The 22822-nt window shown below is 35.9% G+C and overlaps 1 protein-coding gene across 1 annotated transcript; it reads right to left on the bottom strand.

Annotated features, from left to right (window-relative positions):
* Positions 1-358: 358 nt before the first annotated feature.
* Positions 359-22631, bottom strand: otoa (otoancorin). The gene is made up of 30 exons (XM_051130563.1): positions 22574-22631; positions 21350-21440; positions 21106-21224; positions 19703-19724; positions 19217-19253; positions 18969-19098; positions 17018-17086; positions 16660-16850; positions 16378-16526; positions 16233-16304; positions 15789-15904; positions 15493-15635; positions 13260-13368; positions 12949-13167; positions 12707-12868; positions 12473-12613; positions 12332-12387; positions 11182-11302; positions 10954-11072; positions 10685-10820; positions 8050-8243; positions 7677-7767; positions 5953-6118; positions 5626-5804; positions 5359-5511; positions 4844-4986; positions 4582-4718; positions 4378-4475; positions 1136-1346; positions 359-996 (listed from the first exon to the last, which is right to left on the bottom strand). Exons 2-30 carry the CDS (start codon positions 21402-21404, stop codon positions 917-919), a joined length of 3618 nt encoding a protein of 1205 aa, XP_050986520.1. The 5' UTR covers positions 21405-21440; positions 22574-22631; the 3' UTR covers positions 359-916.
* Positions 22632-22822: the final 191 nt, after the last annotated feature.

The following is a 22822-nucleotide window of genomic DNA, read 5'->3' as shown; positions in this document are numbered from 1 at the left end:
ATGTGTCTTACTGTCACGTTTGATCAATTTAATGTTTCCTTGCTGAATAAAAGTATTAATTTCTAGTGTACACTGCATTTGCAAGGCATTTGAGTGTTTGGGAGACCAAATGCATTTCCATTTTAGCTTAACTCTTAGACGATAAATGAGCTGTAGTAGCCTTTTTGAATAATTTTCCTAACTTCCCCTTTATGCGACAACACGAGACAGACAAATTAGTTGAGACAAATTACATGGCTTGTGCACCTGACTGAAGGTTGGCACGAACCTAACGTCATCAGAATCTAACCAGTCTGAGTCTGTTTCACCGCATGAGGGTGTGAAAGTCTCATGTTTGACTAATCAAATCTCACACATATTTTCTCTACAGACCTTTATTAACCCTTACGTTTGCGTATAAATGATTACACAACTTCTAATACAAACATTTAACTGGAATTAAATTACTGATAACAATGTTTGACTATTCAAATCTCACACATATTTTCTCTACAGACCTTTAATAACCCTTTTGTTTGCGTATAAATGATTACACAACTTCTAATGCAAACATTTAACTGGAATTAAATAACATAACAAAACTACATTTTTAATGAAGTATACACAGTGTTTAAAGTCTCTCATAGAATAATAGATCTGCATTTGAAAATAGCTAAATAGCAGTATAGTCAAATATAATTTCTCTCTAAAATACATTTAATTAATTAAAGATGGGCTAGACCCAAATTTTATCAAACCACCATCTCACCATCTTTGGCTTTAGTCTAAAGTTTAAATGTGCAATCAGTGACTTTCAAATATAGTTTTAAATATAGTTTTGAAATAAAGCAATTATAACATTTCTTAAATCTATTTGTTTGCTGGTTGATCATACATCAGCATCTGAATCTGCCATCTGACACATAGCATCTGCTCCTTACAGAACGTATCCAAACAACAGCAGCGCAATGGCCTGCATGAGGAGGACAAATCCTGCCATGCTTTCTACTGCTGCACCTGGAGTAGGAAGAGACAATTTGTAAATTTGTTTTTAAATAATTATCATTTAGTAGAATTTTTAAAAAAAATCTGGATGACAATGAGATTATTAATAGTAATTTGTGGGTTACTATTACCAAATAGTAAGAACACTTACCTCCTTTTAGTGGCAATGGGGCTGATCCACCAGAGCCTGGATTGGAGATTCCGGTGGAGTTTACAGCGGGGACTTCAGCACGTGCAGTTTTCAGTCCCACAGCTTCATCCAGTGCAGCCCTTTGATCGACCTTCAGGCCTGCACGCTGAGCCTCTGTTACGGCCGCAGCATTGTCAGGACCCAAAGCCTTCAACTGGCTGACTGACAGTGCCTGAACACAATTGACAAGAGTCACTTTTTCTTTGTTTTCAAAGCAACTCAATTAAAGGGATCCTCCAACCAAAATTAATCATGCCATCCCACATGTATGATTTTCTTTTTTTTTTTTAAGATGAACACAAACTGAGATTAAAGGATTAGTTCATTTCCAGAATCAAAGTTTCTAGAAAATTTATTTACTCTCATGTCATCCAAGATTTTCACGTCTTTCTTTCTTCAGTCGATATTCCAGTATTTTTCTCCATATAGAGGACGTCAATGAGGATCAATCGGATGAAAGCCCAAATTGCAGTTTCAATGCAGCTTCAAAGCCAAGGGGATTCCAGGGATTCCAAGGGTCTTGTCTAGCAAAACGATCGGTCATTTTTCAAGTTTTTATACTTTTTAACCACAAATCCTCATCTTGCACTAGCTCTGTGATGCGCGTCTATTAGGGGTGGGAATCTTCAGGCACTTCACGATCTGATTCCGATTCTGGGAGTCACGATCCGATTCCAGAACGATTCTTGATCTACATTTTTCCCCAAATAATTCTTCTAGTTTATAGTTGGAATTTCTGTGTGTCAGTACTGCCATCTTAAAAGTAGGGGTGTGAATCTTCACTGGTTTTAATGATTCAATTCAATTCCAATTTTCATTATCAACTCAATATCACTATGCATCACATTCTCAGTTTTCAATATTTTTGCACTTGTCTACATTTTGATAAAAATTTTATATCAAATTTATTTTGTGCAAACTTTATTTTCTTTAATTATATAAACAGGCTACTTTTTAAAACAGTCACTTATTTAAAATAAGTGTTCTACACTGTAAAAAACAATTTGTTGAGTCAACTTAAAATAATTTGTAACCTGACTGCCTTAAAATTTTAAGTTCAGTCAACTCAAAAAAAGTTTATTCAACTTGAAATGTTAAATTATACTAAGTGACAACTTAGATATTTGAGTTGAATCAACTTAAAATTTTAAGGCAGCTGGGTTACTTACCCATCTGTTAAGTTTAGCAAACACAAATATCTAAGTTGTTAGTACAACTTATTTTAGTTGACTGAATTTAAAATTTTAAGGCAGCGGGGTAACAAATTATTTTAAGACGACTCAACAAATTGTGTTTTTTATTTTTTACAGTGTATAAGTATCTGAAAGTTTTCAGACAATAGTTATGGGTTTTTCTTTTTTCCTCAGTATTATTGCCGTTTGATTATTACTGATGAGATCATAGACAGTGGCAGCTTTAACAGACTGTATTCACACTAATGCACAGATCTATTTCGATATATCAAATGTTTTGTCCTGCTCTGAAAACATGTGTGACTGTGTGAACATCAATTTTGTATAAAAGTATTTGAAAATGAGAAAGTGCATTTAACCCACATGCTTTCACTCCGACCGCAGAAAGCACTGCGCTGTGAAACCCATTCATTGCAATTGCTTGTGCCGCCTGAGGACGGCTTGTTTCTGCATCGACCAAAGTGCACGCCTAAGCTGCATAAAAAGTTTAAAATAGTTATAGAACGCTTATAGAAATAGAACGCTTTCCGCGTTCAGTGTGAAAGCCGCTTCTTACAGCGCAAATTCTGTGCAATGAAGCCCGCCACGTCTCTAGTGTGCACATGTGCCACATGCGGAAAAAAACCCCAAAAAACTCAGAATTGATTGTGAATCGTTGAAGAGAGAATCGTGATGCATCGGAGAATCGATTTTTTCTCCCACCCCTAGTGTCTATGACTTCGCACATTACGTAATCACGTTGGAAAGGTCACCCATGATTAGTTGTTCGTCTGTGTACTCCAGTTCAAAAAGGTAGGGTAGGGCTCCATCTCCATCTTATTTTCTCCTCTAACTTCTAAATCATCCGACATCTTTCGCTTCGTAAACACTGGGTCGGTACTCCCTCCTATGTCACCTTTCCAACATGACTATGTAATACGTGAGGATGGCTGTTGCAAGACAAGGATTTGTGGTTAAAAAGTATATAATTTTTATTCTAATTTTTTTGGAAAATGTCCAATTGTTTCGCTAGTTAAGACCGTTATTTCTCGCCTGGGATCATTCAGAGCGCTGTGAAGCTGCATTGAAACTGCAATTTGGACCTTCAACTCCAAAATCGTGGAATGTTTTCACTTAAAAAATTTCATTTCTTTGCGACTGAAGAAAGAAAGACATGAACATCTTGGATGAAATGGGGTTGAGCAAATGGGGTTGAGCAAATCAGAAAATTTTTATCTGGAATTTAACTAATCGTTTAATAAAATAATCCCTCTCTGCGAGTTCATATAATGCTAGAGTACAGGATCTCCAAAGCAGTTGATGAATCAATATCTTTTTAAATGAAACAATAGGTGTGTGTGAGAGAAAAATACTAATATTTTAAACTTCCGTCCAACTTTCAGCTCGTTGTGAAACTCGTGCGAGAACTGAAGTTCCCTTTGTGCTTCCACATCATTTCTCACACAAAATATTGTTTCACTTCAAAAGACAATGATTTATGGGATCTTATGGATGACCTTTGTGTTTGTTCCTTTTTTACCTTTGACTTACATGGATTATTTTTCTAAAGATCTTTGTTTGTGTTCCACAGAAGGAAGTAAGTTATATACAGTTAAAGACAGAAGTTTACATATATCAGCCGGCACTTAATGCATCATGTTTCCTTTTGTAGCATCAGTGAGCGTTTGAACCTTCTATAATGACTGTCAAGGACAAACAAGGGACTCATAAACAACTATCACTAAAAAAAAACACAGCTGTGGATCAGTCAGGTAACAATCCTGTATTAAGAATCAATACTGCATTTTGTAACATGCATTTTGTATGATCCCTCTTATTTTGGTAAATAATTAACATTTTGCATATTCTGCAAGAAGGTGTATGTAAACTTTTGACTTCAACTGTACATGGGATGGCATGATGAGAGATTAATTATTACATTAATTTTCTTTTTCGGGGTGGTCAAAAATAAGATATGCAACAATAACGTCAAGAAATAAAAACAAAGTTTGCAAATTAGAGTAAACTTACAGCTAAGCGATCCGAGGGTATGAGAGGGATGGCGGATGGCTGAATGAATGGCAGAACGGTTGAATTTAGACCTCCCAGCTCAACAGCACTTAGACCAGCTAGGTGGACGTTCAATGACAAAAACAGCTCTCACATTTTAAGCCTGAACAAGTCACGTGTAAATATTCAACAGCATATCACTTAGTTTCTGTTAGTGTATCTCACCAATAATGTTGCCCATAATGCTGACTTGAGCTTCAGTCCAGGTTTCTGGTTTTCCAAATGCGGCCACTGCCTTTTCCTTCAGACGATCCCTAATGTTCGGAGGACAAGGAGCACGACCCACCACATCTGCCGCCTCCCTGAGAAACAAACATATCATAGAAAATCACATTTATTGACCAGGTCTGTATATGGCATTAGTTTTTTTGCGCTTTAGTGTACTTAAACATGAGAATATAACCAAAAATGTGGAAGTATGTCTAACCTGAAGCTGGAGGAATTGAGCTGATCGATCTGGCTAGGTTGTAGACCACAGATAAACTGTCCCAGTCCCACCATCTCCAGCTTTCCTAGTCCAGCAATGCTGATTCCAGACGCCTTTTCATAAGCCTGCCAGATAGCTGTCCTCTGCAGAATTCATCACTTTAAGTATTTGATTTTGTATAATGTTAATAGACAAGTGTATATTTAAGCTAAAACCAAAGAAAAAAACATTGAAATGTTCAGGGTTGGTATGTTTTTTAAATGTTTTGAAAGAAGTCTAATGCTCACCAAGACTGGATTTATTTGATCAAAAAAAGAATATTTGTGAAATATTCTTACAATTTCAAAAAAAATTTAATTTGAAAATATTTATTCCTGTGATGGCAAAGCTGAATTTTCAGCATCATTACTCCAGTCTTCAGTATCACATGAACGTTCTTATGTTTTTAACCACGTTTTATATACAAATTCTAGATGCTGTTTGGTGACTAAATGTGTGTGTTTGTGTTGTTTTACCTGTGTCTGGGTAAAGCTGCAGGTGGTCAGTGTCTCAAGAGTGTCCAGTGAGGCAATGCTGAGATTGCCCAGCTCTTCAGTACTGAAGCTTTGGCAGATGCAGCCCAAATCAGCAATCTGGGACTCGTTCAACATGGAAACACTCCCCCATGTCTGCCATATAAAACAGAAATTGTCTTTAACCACTGAAGTCAAGCTGTAAATATTTTCTTAGATTCTGATGTTGTACATATATTAGCATTTAAAACTTCTGGTGTGTGTATGCACCTCCAGAATTTTTGCTTTGAGTGCAGTCAGTTGTTCTGTGGTGTAGTTGGCTATTTGTCCCAGTGTTGGCACAGCATCTTTAAAAGTCTGCACAGTCATTTTACTGAACTGTGAGGGAGTCCAGTATACATTCCCCTGTTTGAGGTCCTCAATATAAGTGATCGTGGGCTCTGATGCCACTATCAAAAAGAGAAAATCAGGACAGAGGGCATATTTTTAGATAGAAAGATCATTAATATCTTCACTATTGGTTATTTGAGAACATATAGCTGTCTGGTTTCAAAAAGATATTGTTTTACTTCCATATGTACTCTCTGGCACACATACATTCTCGCTTCCTGCGGCTTTGTAGTGTGGTACTTGTTTTGAGCTCAAAAAGTTTGCGGCGAAGTGCAGAGAGATCAAACCAAGTGCGGAACTCCTTTGGAGGAAGAACTGCAGGCTGACCGGGCAAACTGTCCATCAGATCTGACAGGTATAACATTATCCAGCTCTGCAATATACATATGAGCAGAAGTATGTAAAATTGTAACCGTGTAAAAATGTTAAGAAAAATAGCCTGTCAGTTATAAAAAATAACACATCCATAACCATATATACAGTTGAAGTCAAAAGTTTACATACACCTTGCAGTATCTGCAAAATGTTCATTATTTTACCAAATTAAGAGGGATCATACAAAATGCATGTTATTTTTTATTTAGTACTGACCTGAATAAGACATTTCACATAAAAAATGTTTACATATAGTCCACCAGAGTAAAAATAGTTGAATTTATAAAAATGACCCTGTTCAAAAGTTTACACCCCCTTGATTCTTAATACTGTGTTGTTGCCTGAATGATCCACAGCTGTTTTTTGTCTCTTGTTTTTCCTGAATAGTTAAACTGCCCGTTGTTCTTCACAAAAATCCTTCTGGTCACAAATTACAAATTTTTTTTCAACATTTTTGTGTATTTGAACCCTTTCCAACAATGACTCTATGATTCTGAGATCCATCCTTTCACACTGAGGACAACTGAGGGACTCATATGCAACTATTACAGGAGGTTCAATTGCTCACTTATACACCAGAAGGAAACACAATGCATTAAGAGCCTGGAGGTGAAAACTTTTTGAATTTGAAGATCAGGGTAAATTTAACTTATTCTGTCTTCTGGAAAACATGTAAGTATGTTCTGTAGCTTCTGAAGTGCAGTACTAAATGAAAAAAAATATATGATATTTAGGCAAAATAAGAAAAGTGTACACATTCATTCTGTTCAAAAGTTTACACCCCATGGCCCTTAATGCGTTTTTCCTTCTGAAGCATCAGTGAGCTTTTGAGCCTTCTGTAATAGTTGCATATGAGTCCCTCAACTGTCCTCAGTGTGAAAAGATGGAAAATCATACACTCATTGTTGGAAAGGGTTCAAATACACAAAAATGCTGAAAAACCAAAGAACTTGTGGGACCTGTGGGACTCATGAACAACTATCACTAAACTGAAAAAAAAAAAAAAAAATCATCCAGGTAACAACCCCATATTAAGAACCAATATGTAAACTTTTGAACAGGTATTTTTTATACTATATACTTATACTATTTTCTCTTGTGGATATGACTATGTGAACATCTTTCATGTGAAATATCTTATTCAGGTCAGTACTAAATAAAAAATAACATATTTGTATGATCGCTTTTATTTTGGTCAAATAATTATCATTTTGCAGATTCTGCAAGGTGTATGTAAACTTTTGACTTCAACTGTATTTCAGTAAGAGACATAACTTACGTTCTATTAAGTCATACAAATCATAATACTCGGGGTTTCCTTTAATAATACTAACATTTATAATTATTGTTATAATATATAATTACATTATAATTATTATTTAAAATTATATAGTAATTACATATTAATACAAATGTAATAATTATAATAATCATTTATTATTTATTGTTGTTTTTATTTAAACATTAATTACATTCATTTTACATATATGTACATTTAAAAATTGAATCCTACTTTTTCATAATCTACTGGTCAACAGCATTGCTAAGATTCTTACTTTGGATGGCAGTTTTTCAACAGCAGTGTCATTAAGTAACAAAAGTGGCCCAAGCACCCTCATATCTTCCTCTGACCAGGAAGCAGGATCCCTTGAAAGAAAAGACAAATGTCATTAACATCATTAACAGAAATGGAAAATGTCTAATTCCAGCACAGGTTTTAAAGCTGCTTGACTCAAGGCTGTTTAATATAAAGAATTTTTCAAATGTTTAAAATGCTCTTGTTCTGAAGCCAGAGCAGCCACAGTCTGTTTAACGATGAAACAACTAAAAAAACATTGATGTGGGATCTGAGGTCTGCAGAGGTTATGTGTAAGACTGTGGGTTGTATGAACCCATTGTGGTTGTATGTGAGTTTGCACATGCTGTTACCCATAGGTGGTTGTAAGCAGCCTGAACAGATGTTCTCTGTGCTGTTGCTGGATATACTGACAGGATGCGAGAGCCTGCAGGGTGGAGTTCAGAGCCGCGGAGTTCAGAGAGGACATCCAGGCTGGGTCTAATTCACACACCAGAGGGCCTAGAGTCAAAACATCTGCCGCAGATAGATCAGACACGTTCCCCTTCTGCAAAGATACAGGATACAGATTAGTGCCTGCAGTTCCCAACAGGAAAATCCCTTTGTTTTTCCACTGAAGTCACATGGTCTGCATTGTCTACTGGATAATGTTAAGCATCAGCCATTTTGTATTCTACGGTAAAGCTTTTCCATTGTTTTTTCCATGTAAACATTCAGTAGTTGGACATGACTGACTTTGCAGCGTCTTGTGTATGACCGATGCATTTTTAAAACACTGTCATGTTAAAGGAGAAGTCCACTTTTAAAACAAAGATTCACATATAATGTACTCACCCCTTGTCATCCAAGATGTTCATGTATTTCTTTCTTCAGTCGTAAAGAAATTATGTTTTTTGAGGAAAACATTTCTGCATTTTTTCCATATAATGGACTGACATGGTGCCCCGATTTTGAACTTCCAAAATGCGGTTTAAATGCAGCTTCAAACAATCCCAAATGCGGCTGTAAATGATCCCAGCCGAGGAAGAAGGGTCTTATCTAGTGAAACGATCAGTTATTTTCATTAAAAAAATACAAATTAGTTACTTTTTAATCTCAAACGCACGTCTTGCCTTTCTCTCCCTGAACTCTGTGTATTCTGACTCAAGACAGTTAGGGTATGTCGAAAAACTCCAATCGTATTTTCTCCCTCAACTTCAAAAATAATTTCAAAATCATCCTACATCGCTGCAGAAGTACCGACATAGTCTTTGCAAAGTGAACATGCAAAGATCATCAAACACCCTTAACAAAAAAAGGTAAAACAGCGGAACAAAAAAAGTCCAGGCAGAGTTAGACAAGACAAGCTTTTGGTATTAAAAAGTATATAAATTGTATTATTTTTATGAAGATAACAAATCGTTTTGCTAGATAAGACCCTTCTTTCTCGGCTGGGATCATTTACAACCGCATTTGGGATCGTTTGAAACCGCACTTCAACTGCATTTTGGAAGTTCAAAATCGGGGCACCATATCAGTCCATTATATGGAGAAAAATGCTGAAATGTTTTCCTCAAAAAACATAATTTCTTTACGACTGAAGAAAGAAAGACATGAACATCTTGGATGACAAGGGGGTGAGTACATTATATGTGAATTTTTGTTTCTCCTTTAATAGGATAGTTCACCCAAAAATGAAAATTCTGTCATTAATTACTCACCCTCTTGTCGTTCCAAACTTGTTAAACCTTCATTCATTTTTGAAATACACATTAAGATATTTTTGATGAAATCTGATAGCTTTCTGACCCTGCATAGACAGCAATGCAGCTGACATGTTCAAGACATTAATTTTTTTGCCCAGCCTTACTTATTTTAAACTGAATATACAGACAGCACCACACGCATATGCCGCGATACTCTCGTGAGCGCACATCAAGACTGAAACAGAAGAAAAGAAATTGTTAAATAAAGTTGTTAATTTTGTTTTCTTTACACACAAAAAGTATACTCATAGCTTCATAATATTGCGGTTGAACCAATGCTGTCATATGGACTATTTCAACAATGTTCTTACTACCTTTCTGGGCCTTGAACGTTTTAGTTACATTGCTGTCTATGCAGGGTCAGAAAGCAGAAGATGAACAAAGTTATTATGGATTTGGAACGAGATTAGGGTGAATAATTAATGACAGAATTTTCATTCTTGGGTGAACTATTCCTTTAAAAAAGTTCCTTGTGTGCTTTTCTAAAAGCAAAAATGTGTGACTTAGGGCAGTGGAATGAAAAAAAACACACAAGGTCTAGAGACAAAAGTTTAACTTTTAACTTGTTTTTAGAACTCTGGGTCACGCATGAGATGCTGCAAACGATGCTGCAAAAATTACAATCCCATGCACAAAGGTCAGACACATCAACTAGTGTATATCTGCGTAAAAAAATCAATGAAACACAGAGCAGTGAAATGCAAATGCGTAAAACAGAGAGTACTAAAAAAATCAAGGGTTACAGGTTTTTAAAAGTTGAAAAGGTGCCATTCCCACAATACACTGTAATGGTCGTAATATGAAGTTATATTCTGCTGTCATATTTCAACATATGATATGCAAAATGAAAAAAAAAATCACTCCACAATCTACTCCTCATGTGCTGCAGATTAAAAGTTTGCATTGTTTTAATTCAGATAAGAGGTCATGCTGTGACATATCAGTTTGGAGAGCAGCATTTGCATGAGCGTGCGTTTCCTGTCTGCTGTATTTGCATTTGAATGAAAGTCATTGGAATGAAAAGTGTAGTGAGACGCCTATTAAATCTGATTGCATTCTGGTATGTAATGCAAACCATCCAATCAGTCCATGATGGATAAATCTTACCCTGCATTTTTTCTTGTTAAATATTCTATTTTACTCAGAAATGTGTCACATTATAGAACTGAAATGGGTTGCGAAGATGTGTGTGGGTTTTTTGGACAGGAGATGAAAAGCCTGTGAATGTGTATGGACATATTACCAAGCAGCCGATGGCTCTTTTGGTAAGTGCGTTGCGTGCTGGAGAGCTGTTTGGTAGAGAGGACAGGTTGGCTTCCTTCATCTTCTCCATGAAGGCAGGACACACAGCATCGGACAGGTTTTGAATCTTCTCCACTCTGTGTCAGTATGGATAGTGTGAGAGGGGACAAGTAAAGAAAACTTAAGTTAACGTAAGTTAAATTCAGTTTGAATGCATTTAACTTTTACATTTATGTTAATTATGCATATACAGCACTGTTCTGGGCTTACGGTAGATAGATGAGCAGCATAGCCGGGATGGCCTGGAGCTCAGAGTTTTTAATGTCACTGAAATATCCTGGTCTCTGTTCCTCCAGACTCGCAAAGAGTTTCTGAGCTGCACAGCGAATCTAAAAATGAAAAAAGAGACTTTTTTTGTAGATTTGATTATGATAAAGTGGCAGAGCTCAGCTGATGAAAGAAGGTGTGTTGAAAAATGTGTGAATATGTGATGTTTACCTGAACCCTCGAGAGCCACACACAGGATTTGTTAAGTGTCTGTGCCATTTCCAAAGCATCAGTTCGATTGATTTTTTCAATCATTTCACACGTGACACCCTGTACAGCCTGACCCAGCTTCCTGTTGAAAACACAGTGAACTTTGTCAGGATACTTCGTCTTAAAGCGATAGTTCACCCACAAATGAAAAGTCTGTCATTAATCACTCACCCTCATGTTATTCCAAACCTGTAAAACCTTTGTTCATCTTCGGAACACAAATTAAGACATTTTTGATGAAATTCAAGAGCTTTCTGATCCTCTATAGACAGCAACTACCACGTTCAAGAAAGGTAGTAAGGATATTGTTAAAATATTCCATGTGACATCAGTTATGAAGCTACGAGAATACGTTGTACAATTTCTTCTCTTTGTTTTCTTTGCGCACAGAAAGTATCCTATCTATGCAGAGTCATAAAACTCTCTAATTTCATCAAAAAAGTCTTCATTTGTGTTGCGAAGATGAGCGAAGGTCTTATGGGTGTGGAACATCATGAGAGTGAGTAATTAATGACAGAATTTTCATTTTTGGGTGAACTAACCCTTTAAAACTGCAGTACACTACATAACTTTTGCATAGAGTTTTGTCCCAATTTGCAGTCTGGACAACTGAAAACTAGTTGTTGAAAGTCAAAGCCAGTCTGCAGAATCTGTGTGAATGTGATTCCATCCAGTCAATTATGTTAATATTTTAAGCCAATTTTAGAACATTTTTAGCCAATTATTTTAATTTGTCACACATCTTCCAGCAACAAGGCACACATTTCAAGTTAGTTTTAGCCGAGTGACTTGAAAGTCTCGAAAGTAGTGTGTGATTCTAAGTTGTTTAGCGTTTTTCTTTGTAACCGTTTACAAAGTTGGCATGTGTATGATTACTAGTGTTTTTTCCAACCTTTTATGCAGACAACATTATTTTTATTAAGATGTAATTCTGCTCACAAGTTAATTTTTTTGTATCAGTATGGTTAGTTAATAGTGTCGTTAAATTAGTACCAGTATCAATACTGGTTCTCTATTATTTAATCTTATCTCTCTTATTAAAATAAGATTCTTCAATGTCTACATAAAGTATAGCGTAGCTGTATTATGTTGCAGTCATATAGGGTCTCACCGTAATTGGCCAAGGTTGATCTTATTACCCAAAATATTCTTCAAAAGGAAAGCAGACTACAGAGAAAAATAAGAAAATTAGAGAAAAATTGATGGAGGAACAATGAATTTGGATTTTTATATTACTATCTAGTGTGTTTACTTGAGCACGAGTCCAGCCGCGTCCCTGCAGCTGATCCACAGAGCTGAGGTTTGCTTTCTCCAGTGTGGACAGAGACACAGAAGAGAGGAGAGAATCTGGCAACCCCTTCACCAGTTCAGATGCATTTACATCACGACGGAACTGAGAATTTGATGAAAGCAGAAGGGATTTCACTGATTCATCATATTTGTGGAAGCTTTTTCATCTCTTTCTGAATTAACACGTCATTCTTACCGCTTCCAGTAGCGCTGTTCTTTGTAGGGAGGACATCTTCTCACTCATATTTTTCAGAGATTCATTCCCCAGCAGCCCTTCTGCCTTCACGTTCTTGAGAAGGGAACTGGCCACCCCTCTTACCATTGTACCCAGAGACAACAGCTTCTCACCACTTATATTCTACAAAAGAAAACATTCTTGTGAAACAATAAATTGGTAATTAGGAAACAAAACTCAGCTCTATAGGTAGAAAAGCTAACCTTAGCAGATTCCAACAGTTTCTTAGCAAGAGTCTTCGCTTGAGCTGGGCTCCAGTTGACCTGACTCAAGCTGGTCAGGGTGTTGTTCAGTTCCTCAGGGGTGAAGCGGGACAGCTTAGAAAGAGGAAGCACAGAGACGGCGGATCCCAGAGAATTCAGAATCTCAGGAGAGGAAGAACTGTCATCTTTCAGAATGTTCTGTACTAGCTGTCTTTTCACCTGAGGGAGGGTTGAGTGGAATGAAAGAAACATTACAATTATGCTACGGAATTTTGGGAGCAACAGTGATTCCAGAAAGTGGAAGTTCTAACCTTTTCTATTTCAGGGTTGTTACAGTTATCAATCTGAGACAGCAGTTTTCTACTAAGATTCAGATTCAGAGAAGGTGCACCATCAAAGAAACAAGCCAGAGAGCCCAGCCTGTGAAAACAGGAAGCAATTGATGAAACGGAAGTGAATATGATTTGAAGTTGTTCTCAAATGTAGTACAAAAATAAAACAATGCCAGTGATACATAACATTAAAAAGTGCATAAATCACTCGTTTTTCTGAAAAAACAAAACAAAACAAAACAAAAACGACACCAGCAGGTAAAGTTACTGGGAGTCCGCATCTTTCTCGCTTCTGAGCCCATTGAGTTTTTAACAGAGCCCTTAAAGGGGTCATCGGATGCCCATTTTCCACATGTTGATATGATTCTTTAGGGTCTTAATGAAAAGTCTCTAATATACTTTGATTAAAAATTCTCAATGGTTTTTTAAAACAACACCCTTTTTACCTTGTCAAAACGAGCTTAGCAAAAATCATCTCATTCTAAGGGGTTGTTCCTTTAAATGCAAATGAGCTCTGCTCACCCCGCCCCTTTCTTCTCTCTGTGGAATGACGATCTTGTTTACTTTAGCCGCATTTAGCCGTGTTTAGCCGCTAAACTTCCTAACTACCACATTATAAGGAAAGGCGATTGCAAAGATTCATTAAAAAAACGCTTATACACACTTTTGCTGTAAGTGAAGCTGGATCATGAATAATTTGCGCGAACATAGACGGATATATGTAAATCGGGAGGCGCATTCCATTCACAAACAAATGTAATCTACTGCATCTTCAGCTGCTCAGATGTCGGGAGTAAATGAAGACCACTATGTTCATTATTACATCCAGCAACACAACACCTCAATCGCTCAATCGGAGATATTCTTGTCTAATTACATCCCTGCTTTGGCATCAAAACAAGGAAAGTTACTGGACTGTTACAGCTGATCTGAGGTAAGACGCTCATGTCAATCAACTATCGTGGGAGCGGCCTCTGTCGGTGTGACGGCACACTGACAGGCATCTGAGAACGGCTCGATTTGAAAAAGGGGATATTATTTTTGCAGATTAATTAAAAACCACTGCATGAATTTTTATCATTATAGGGTAGATTTGTACATACACTGCCAACACACATTAATGTTTAAACAACATGAAAAAGTGAACTTAGCATCCGATGTGTTTTTTTTTTTTTTTTTTGTTATGTCAAAATAAGACTTAAAATGGCACGGAAACTGTAAGTAATCAGCTTGGTGAAATCTAAAGTAAATCTCTGTCTGTGACTAATATTTACTGAGCTTTGAGGACCGATGATCCTTAAAATTCTTTTTCTTTCTGATAGCGTAAGTAATGTTTGTTTAACCAAGAAAATGTGACTGGGACATGAATTTAAATTTGATTTAAAATGAAATTTGCAACTCTATTTTAAACAATTGTGACTTTACAATTTATGTTACTTTAAAATTCACAATTGTTATTTTATATCTTACAAATATGACTTTGTTTGTAAATGCAACTTTGTTTTTACAAACCGCTACTTTATACTTCATGTCTCCCAATTGTTTTTCATAAGTGTAACTTTAGGTCTGTGACTTTATTTTTTGTAATCTTGAAAATAGTTTCTTATAATTACGACTTATTACATTTCACACTGTGAAATTATATCTTAAAAATGAGACTTTACATCACACAATGTGACTTTCTATATTGTAATGCATGTTTTGCGAGTTCGCCTGCCCATCTAGTCCTGATGGGCAATGTTAAACAAACTTGGCTTGCTGTTCTTAATGGAGGCTCAAACTCGAGGCTCAGCTTGAGCGCAGAGTTCAACCCCTCATTGCGGTATTACCTAGAGGGAGAATAACAGAAATAGAGAAGAAGAAGGGGAGGTGGAGGGATGACAGAAGAACTGAGGCTGGGACGGTGCAATGAGAGCTGCTCGTAGTGAGAGGCTCGTAATGATGATTGACAGAACTGAATGATAAGGCTCCTCCCGAACCTACGTTTGGAACTTCATGTAAATTTTAAAATTGTGACTTCATTTCTTATAATTGCAACTTTATTTCTCACAGTGTGACTCTGTCTCCCTATGTGGCTTAATGTGTATTTTTAATCACTCATTGTTTATTTTTAAGTGGCAACAGGCTTCGAGAGGAATTATTACTGCGGTTAACCTGAATATAATTTACCAAACACATGTACTAGACACACACTAATGATGCAAATATTGACCTGTCCATGTAGTAAGTGAAATTGTCGCTGCTGGAACACTCTTGCTTCAAGCGTTGAAAAAATGTTCGTCCAAGGTTGGGCTGTATTCCACTAACATTTTGAAATGATGGAGAGAAATCTGGAGTCCTGAAAAACTCACAAAGCTGAGAAAGAGCAAGATTACTATAGTCATTGGATTTAGGTGGTTTGGGATTTAGTTATTATGTTAGTATGGTATGCTCTGAGACACAAAGGCAATGGAACAACACACAAATAAATAATGGCACTGGTTTGTATATCATATCACAGACACTGACCTGTTCTTTAGGGATGGTTTTTGCTTCCTCTAAAGACAGACGAGATAGGAAAGGCCCCATCATTTTCAACACATTAGCCTTTAGCCAGGGCATTTTAGAGGGACATTGAGGGGTTGCTGAAAAAAAAAAAAACATTTGAATGTTTAACAAAGCACTAAAAAAACTAACATTGAACTCAAAATGTTTATCTTTGGTTTTCCTCTTTCTTCACTCTTCTGTTTATAATCCACTGCATCATTGCAGTTCCACCACATGAGGGGTTTTCACACCGGAGTTTTCTTTTCATAGTTCCTAGAACTATTAGCAGAAGTACCCGCTGTTTTGGGGGAACTAAATTAGCTCATACTTCATGCTTCCTCTCTACCCTCACTTTGCCACTCCATTTCAGTTCGCCAATTTACTTATTTATTTTTCAGTTATTTTATCCACTTCTTTCCAATTTACCATTCATCACTAGATGTGGATTCCCTGGAGCTCTTGGTGCACTCATCACTGCCTCGACTGATGAAGCATCTTCTAGATTAGTCAAGAGAAATAGATTATTTGTCTGCATGTCTGTTTTCATGATAAAAGCTCGAGCAAAACTTACTGTTAGGTTTTTGCAGCAGGTTGCTGATGGCAGGTGGTTTCAGAAGGCAGTTAAATTCATTTTGTGCAACTCTCTCTTTGACCCACTCTATAATTGCATTTCTCTGTCCCTCAGACAGAACGCTGAACACCTCACCGAACGTCTTCATCCTTTAGCATAATGAGGGGGAAGAGACAGCAGACCCAAACAAGGAAATCAAATTTTACTTTAAAATCGAGGACTATGGTAAGGATTCTCTGTATGTTCAGTCACTTGAGTTTAATAAAAAAGTAATCTGCTCACATTTCAGCCAGATGAGAGCTTTGTGAAAATGCTGGCAGCATAAAGCTAGATGGAGGCATTGTTTCTAAGAAGGGTTTAGCCACCCATAAAAACTTCGTTAGATCTTCTTTGTTGAGTTCTGTTCCATTCTGCATGATGATCATCCAGGAAAGAGGAGCCATGAATGCCCGCATGAAACAACGAGGGCCTTCCTGAGTATGTGTAAATGTGAAAAAGAAAGAGAGAGAATGGAAAAAAGGGGTGTTGATGCCATTTTGCCTCCAAAGTACCTCAGTTCTACGAAGACTGAGAACACCACACAGATAAAAGTGAGCAAAAATATATTATTATTCTTTTTTTCTGATAGTCCAGTACTAACCGTACTATTCTTCATGAGATCAATCATATGGCCCATGTTGGTGCAGTTCTGCATCTTCTCAGCAAAGTTCTAAATTTATTGTAGATTTCCCATCAGGATGAACATAAAATAAAGACAGAATAAAGATATATGGGTCTCTCCTGTATAGCTTTTATTGTATGCAAGCACAAACATTTCCCAAACAAGGTCCCAAGCACTTAACTAAATCTGGAAGAACCCTGCGAATGGTTTACAAAGAGCCTAATAATAATTTATTCATATTAAAAGTGGAAAAAGTTGTATTGTTGGATTGGGGTTCAGCTTTGGGTTAGAGCAGGGATGCTCAACCCTGGTCCTGGAGAATGACCTTCCTGCAGAGTTCAGCTCCAACCTGACCAAACACACCTGAACCAGCTAATTAGGATCTGAAGGAGCACTTGATAATTACAGACAGGTGTGTTTGATTAGGGTTGGAACTAAACACTGCAGGAAAGTAGATCTCCAGGAACAGGGCTGGGCACCCCTGGGTTAGAGTTAGTCCATAGAAAATAATCATTTTACTTTAACAACAAGAGAAGTCATTTGGAAACCCACAGGTAGCTATAAGTTAAGGATGAACTATCGTCTCGATCACGGTTATGGTTTTCTATGCCCGTGTTTGCAAGTATTATCAAAAACACAGTCATTTAGGTCTTAATAAAACGCAAACCACTGAGAAAAAAAAACACATGTACAACTGTATATTGGAGAGCATTTCTTATTTATTTGTTCTACTGTAGTTTTTTTTTTTTTTTTTTCAACACATTCTCACTCCGAACTCGTCACATATTGACACTTGGTCAGGACCCCCTGGTGTCACTTTTTGACACTCAGGGTACCCTTTTAACATCACTTTTGTACGTGCAGGGTCCTCCATTGCTTTTAGTTGTTTGTATGCGTTGCATTTAATGGTTTGCATGCATTTGCAAAAATATAAGGCAAATAAAAGTACAGTGACAGGTATTTATTGAAAAAACTGACCAAAAAGTAGTAAAAATGTCCACCGAAATCTTAATGAGTATCTTAATGCATGACACAGTCGGTCACAAGGCACACAAGAGCCAGTGGCATTACACAACCAAAGCTGATGTAATGCTTCTTCTGGTGGCAATTTTTAAATTTGTGCACAGGAAAAAATTTAATTAAGTTAAATTTGTGAACAGGATGAGTTTTACAGCATCTGCTGTAATCTAGAGATGGTGATCGCGTCTGTTCCTCTCAGAAATCAATCGTTTTGCATCGGAAGTTTTGATACTTTTTAAATAAATTGTGACTGTAGTTGTATCTGCCTGTTGTATACTGAGTTTTATATTGACACATGGTTAGATTTAGGGGCAGGGGTTGGGTAACCTTCTCATAAATGTGTATATAGTGTAATGTAAAAAAAAAAATGTTTTGACTGTTTACATTAAAAAAAAAACACACACACACACAACCCAACAAATATGCAGTAATGGCAAAATCATTACCCAATTTGTACTTAATTTAATCATGACGATAAAATTCCCAATGCCTTTTGCGTCAGCATATTGATGTCAAAAGTTTCTTATTTAAAGCAATGGAAGACACTGCATAGCGTCAATATGTGACGAGTTAGGAGTAAGAATGTGACTGTGTTTTCTTGTACTATTGCTTGTAATTAGTTTCTTATTCTTATTTAATCGCTGACTGTTTACTTGTCTTCAGTGAGCTTGAGTTATTTTTATAAAAATAACATTGTGATATTAAAGTTTTTTGTGACAAAAATTATGCAGTTTACATGGCATCAAAAATGTGGATATCATAAAGACCTTATTTAAAGCAAAAATAACTATATTGTGATGTATATCATTACCATGAAATAAAATGACTCACATAGTGATATAAGATTTTGGTCATATCGCCCACCCCTACTATAGGTAAATATATGCATGTGTTTGGGATATTGAGTTACCCAGGCTGTGTACTGTTCTCCTGTCGATTCATTGGACGACAGGCTGGAGTGAGAGGGGAAAGATTGAGGGAGTGAGGAGAGAAGTTCTGGAAAAATAGAGATGGGGCTCTCCATCATGTGTCCATATGAGCTGAGAGATAAACAAAGAAACTGTAGTATAGTTTTCCATGCAATGAAATGTGATCATTAGTATTCAAATATACACCTGGCATATAGTTCCTCTATACATTAGCTGAATGGACGTTTACCTGTTCAGTGAATTGTTCATTACAGGCACCTGGAAACCTGAAACAATACAACCGCATAATTTAACAAAAAAACACAACGCATGACTGAGAAACACAAACACTCTTTCTTTATCACTGAAAAAAAACAGGAACAAACATTTGCTGGTTCTTAATAATGGAACTATAACTATAAGGAGCTATGGAACAATTGTCATCTGACTTCAGAATATCTTTACATTTAAGATGGACGTTTAGTAGATTGTGATTGGTCTTAATAAATGTCCAGGGCGTGGCAGCGCTCGAATGGAACATTTTTTTTTCTTTCAGATGTAATATGCAAATATATCCTACACTGCTTCCTTGGGCACTTGTATTTGCTTATGGTTTATGCAGTATAGCTCCCTTCATTTATTACATTAAACACAGGTGCAACACATAAGTCATTTTGATATGATTGATATAATATGATTATTGATATGATGACAAATGTAGCTGTAGAAATTTTACCTCTGTGGAAGCATGTGCTCATCTGTCAAAAAAAAAAAAAAGGAAATGTAAATATTGATTACAAAGCAATGTAAAACAAAAAATCAAATTTGTTCTGAATGAGACTTACATAGACGCATATAAATGTATGAGGGAGTAATGACTGGTGAACAATGCTAAAAATCAACTACTTAGGAATGAGTTTATATTTTAATGATAGTTTAATCTTACATATGACCCAGAAATAGATTTGTATTACCTTATTACTTTTTTCTTTATTTTTAATATGAATTTTGGATGAAAAAGTAGTTTTTACTACTTTTTTACAACCACTATTACTTTTACAACTTTTTTTGTACTTTTTATGTTTGTATTTTTCAAATGCCTTTTATTCGAATGTTGTTTTAACCTTGTATCAGACCCAGCCTTTCAATATTTAAATATGAAAATCCATAATAAATATATGAATTATTTGGTTACACTTTATATTAAGGTGTCCTTGTTATAGTGTAATTATACATTAAAGTACTGAGCAGTATTAATTTACTACATTTATACTATGAGCCAATGAATGCTTGAATCTGACAAATGTTCTGAAGGTATGCTAGTAACTTGCTAATAATGCTAGAAAAATGCTAATCATGCTAGTAACTTGCTAGTCATGCCAGAAACATGCTAACAACATGTTAATCATGCTAGCAACATGCTAAACATGCTAGAAAAATATTAGAAACATGCTAACTACATTCTAATCATGCTGACAACATGCTAATAATCTAATCTATCTATATAAAGTTTAAAACTTCAAGCTTTTACAGCTGCTTTAAACTTTCAGGCTAGGCTTTCTTAAGCCAACCTAAAGTTTGTCTTGATTAACTTTTTTTTTAATGTAGTTATGCATGTAATTACGCTAAATTAATTGTTATTATAATAGTAAGTATATGTAACATGTAACAAGGACATATTAAAATAAAGTGTTCCAATTATTTATATATTAATTATTTTTTTTAACATGATCTTAAAAACAGACTTAAATAAACAACAAAAAAATATTTTTACTAATTTTTACACAAGTCATTTTATGTTGACTTATTTTAAAATGAGAGCTATTAAAATTAATATTCTGTGTAAAGGAAACCAAGAAAAATCAAAACTGAGCATTTTACTTCAAGTTTTTCCTAATCAAGTATTTTAAAAAAAAATCTTTAAAAAGTGTAAAAATATTATTGTCTCTGTTTAGGATACTTAATATGCTACCAATAAAGTAGCAAAAAAGTAATTTCCACTTAATGTTATGGAAATTACTGCATTGTTGGTTCAGAGAAATTATGATTCAAAAATAGTATTTCACTTGTTGAAGAAACAACTTATTTATCCTGACACATCCCTGTATTTTCAGTATAACGAATGATGATGTAAGTTACCAGTTTCTTGGCCATTTCCCTGAAGTCTGCAGGTGGTCTCGGAAAGCTTATTGCTGACTGGTTAACTGGCACGTCCATCATATCCTGGGACATTACTGTAAATTCTAACAGCACAGAACCTACAGAACATTTATATTGAAATTAGTAACATTTTAGTTCATTGTACTCCAAGAAGCTTCACAAAACTCTATCTCTTCTATTTAATTATAAAATTAAAAAGTAAACATACTATTAAACCAGTTACCTGTAGTCCACTGGACTAGAAAAGAGAGGATCAAAGCCTCTCCAAATAACCCCATCTTGCTGTTCCCTGTTCTCTTTCTCTTGATGGGGCTCTATGGATATTCAATATGGATTTCAATAAATTCATCACACTACAATGAATACACACAGACGTTATAAATAACCATATTATGTCATGCTTATCTGTAAATACAGCAGTAGCTACTTTATTATCTGAAATGGCATTGTCTGGCATTACATGCGGACAGTACAGACATATCTGATGACACGCTAGACAGTTCCATTCAATTGAATCAGTGTTTGCATATGGTACAAAAACTTTGCATTTAAAAATGGAAGAGAAAAAATGAAACAGTAGATACTCAAATCAACATGTCAAATATATACAGGCATGATGTTTGAATAGCAATAAAATACACAAATTTCTACTGCCAAACCCAGAAACATACCATATTTATGTTGTAGTTGCATAAACTTGCATCTTATGTTTCTGTCACTATGGTTTTTGTAGGTATGCCAACCGACTCACATATACCGCCTATCGTTCCCTTCATCTACCTGTGAGGGTTTGGGATGAGTGCTAGGATACTGCCTGTGTGAAATCGCTCTCCCTGGAATACAGCTAGACAAAAACAGCTTTTATTTCTGACCTAGCGTCGCTGTATGACAAAGCAACTCTGTACAGTTTAACTGATGATTGGGTTTCCTTCTATTTGAATAGATTTTTTTTTTTTTTTTTGGCCCTGCGGTATTATGTCGCTCCAAAGAACATTGTCAATGGACAAACAGGGCACACAATTTCTTCTGTTATGAGTCTCCCTCAAAGTAAATGAACCATGGTAAATACATATCTTTTACATTAAGTTACCTCAGCTGACATCATTTTAGGGTGTTACAGCAAGTACAAATAGATCAATCGATTCTGATGTCACCACCTTTTACAAACTCTTTAGTAAACACATTTTAACAGATGTTCCTATAGATGATAATGAACGACGATCAGATATTAAAATAAGATTCTATTCCTGTTTCAATTCATGAGCTTTGCTCTTAATAAATTTAAAAAGATACATAAATATTATTACATTTAAAGGATCAGCAACATTAATATAAAACTCAGTTTTTAATCCTATGCAAACATTATAGAGAGAAAAAAGCTGAAGCAAGAAACTAGTAACCAGGACTTTTAACAACACACAGTAAACAATGTCATGGAGGTACTCACTGTGAGCAATGATCTTGAGATGACACCAGTACACTGCAGCTGACAGTCTGTTCAACAGGTGCACACTGGGTTCATTTTAACATGGGTTTTCCTCTCTCATGTCCTCTAAACTCCGCCCAGCACAGAATATGGGAAACCATCTGTGCAGGTGTGTCATCTATATGAAACTAAATATGTGGTTTTGTGGGAACAAGACTTTCTATTATCTTGCACTCTTAAATTTAAAAACTGATAAAAATGTAACATATA

The sequence above is a fragment of the Labeo rohita genome, chromosome 16 (assembly GCF_022985175.1).
Source record: "Labeo rohita strain BAU-BD-2019 chromosome 16, IGBB_LRoh.1.0, whole genome shotgun sequence".
NCBI classification, from domain to species: domain Eukaryota; kingdom Metazoa; phylum Chordata; class Actinopteri; order Cypriniformes; family Cyprinidae; genus Labeo; species Labeo rohita.
The sequence above is the reverse complement of the archived record's forward strand: the minus strand, read 5'-3'. Positions and strand labels throughout refer to the sequence as shown.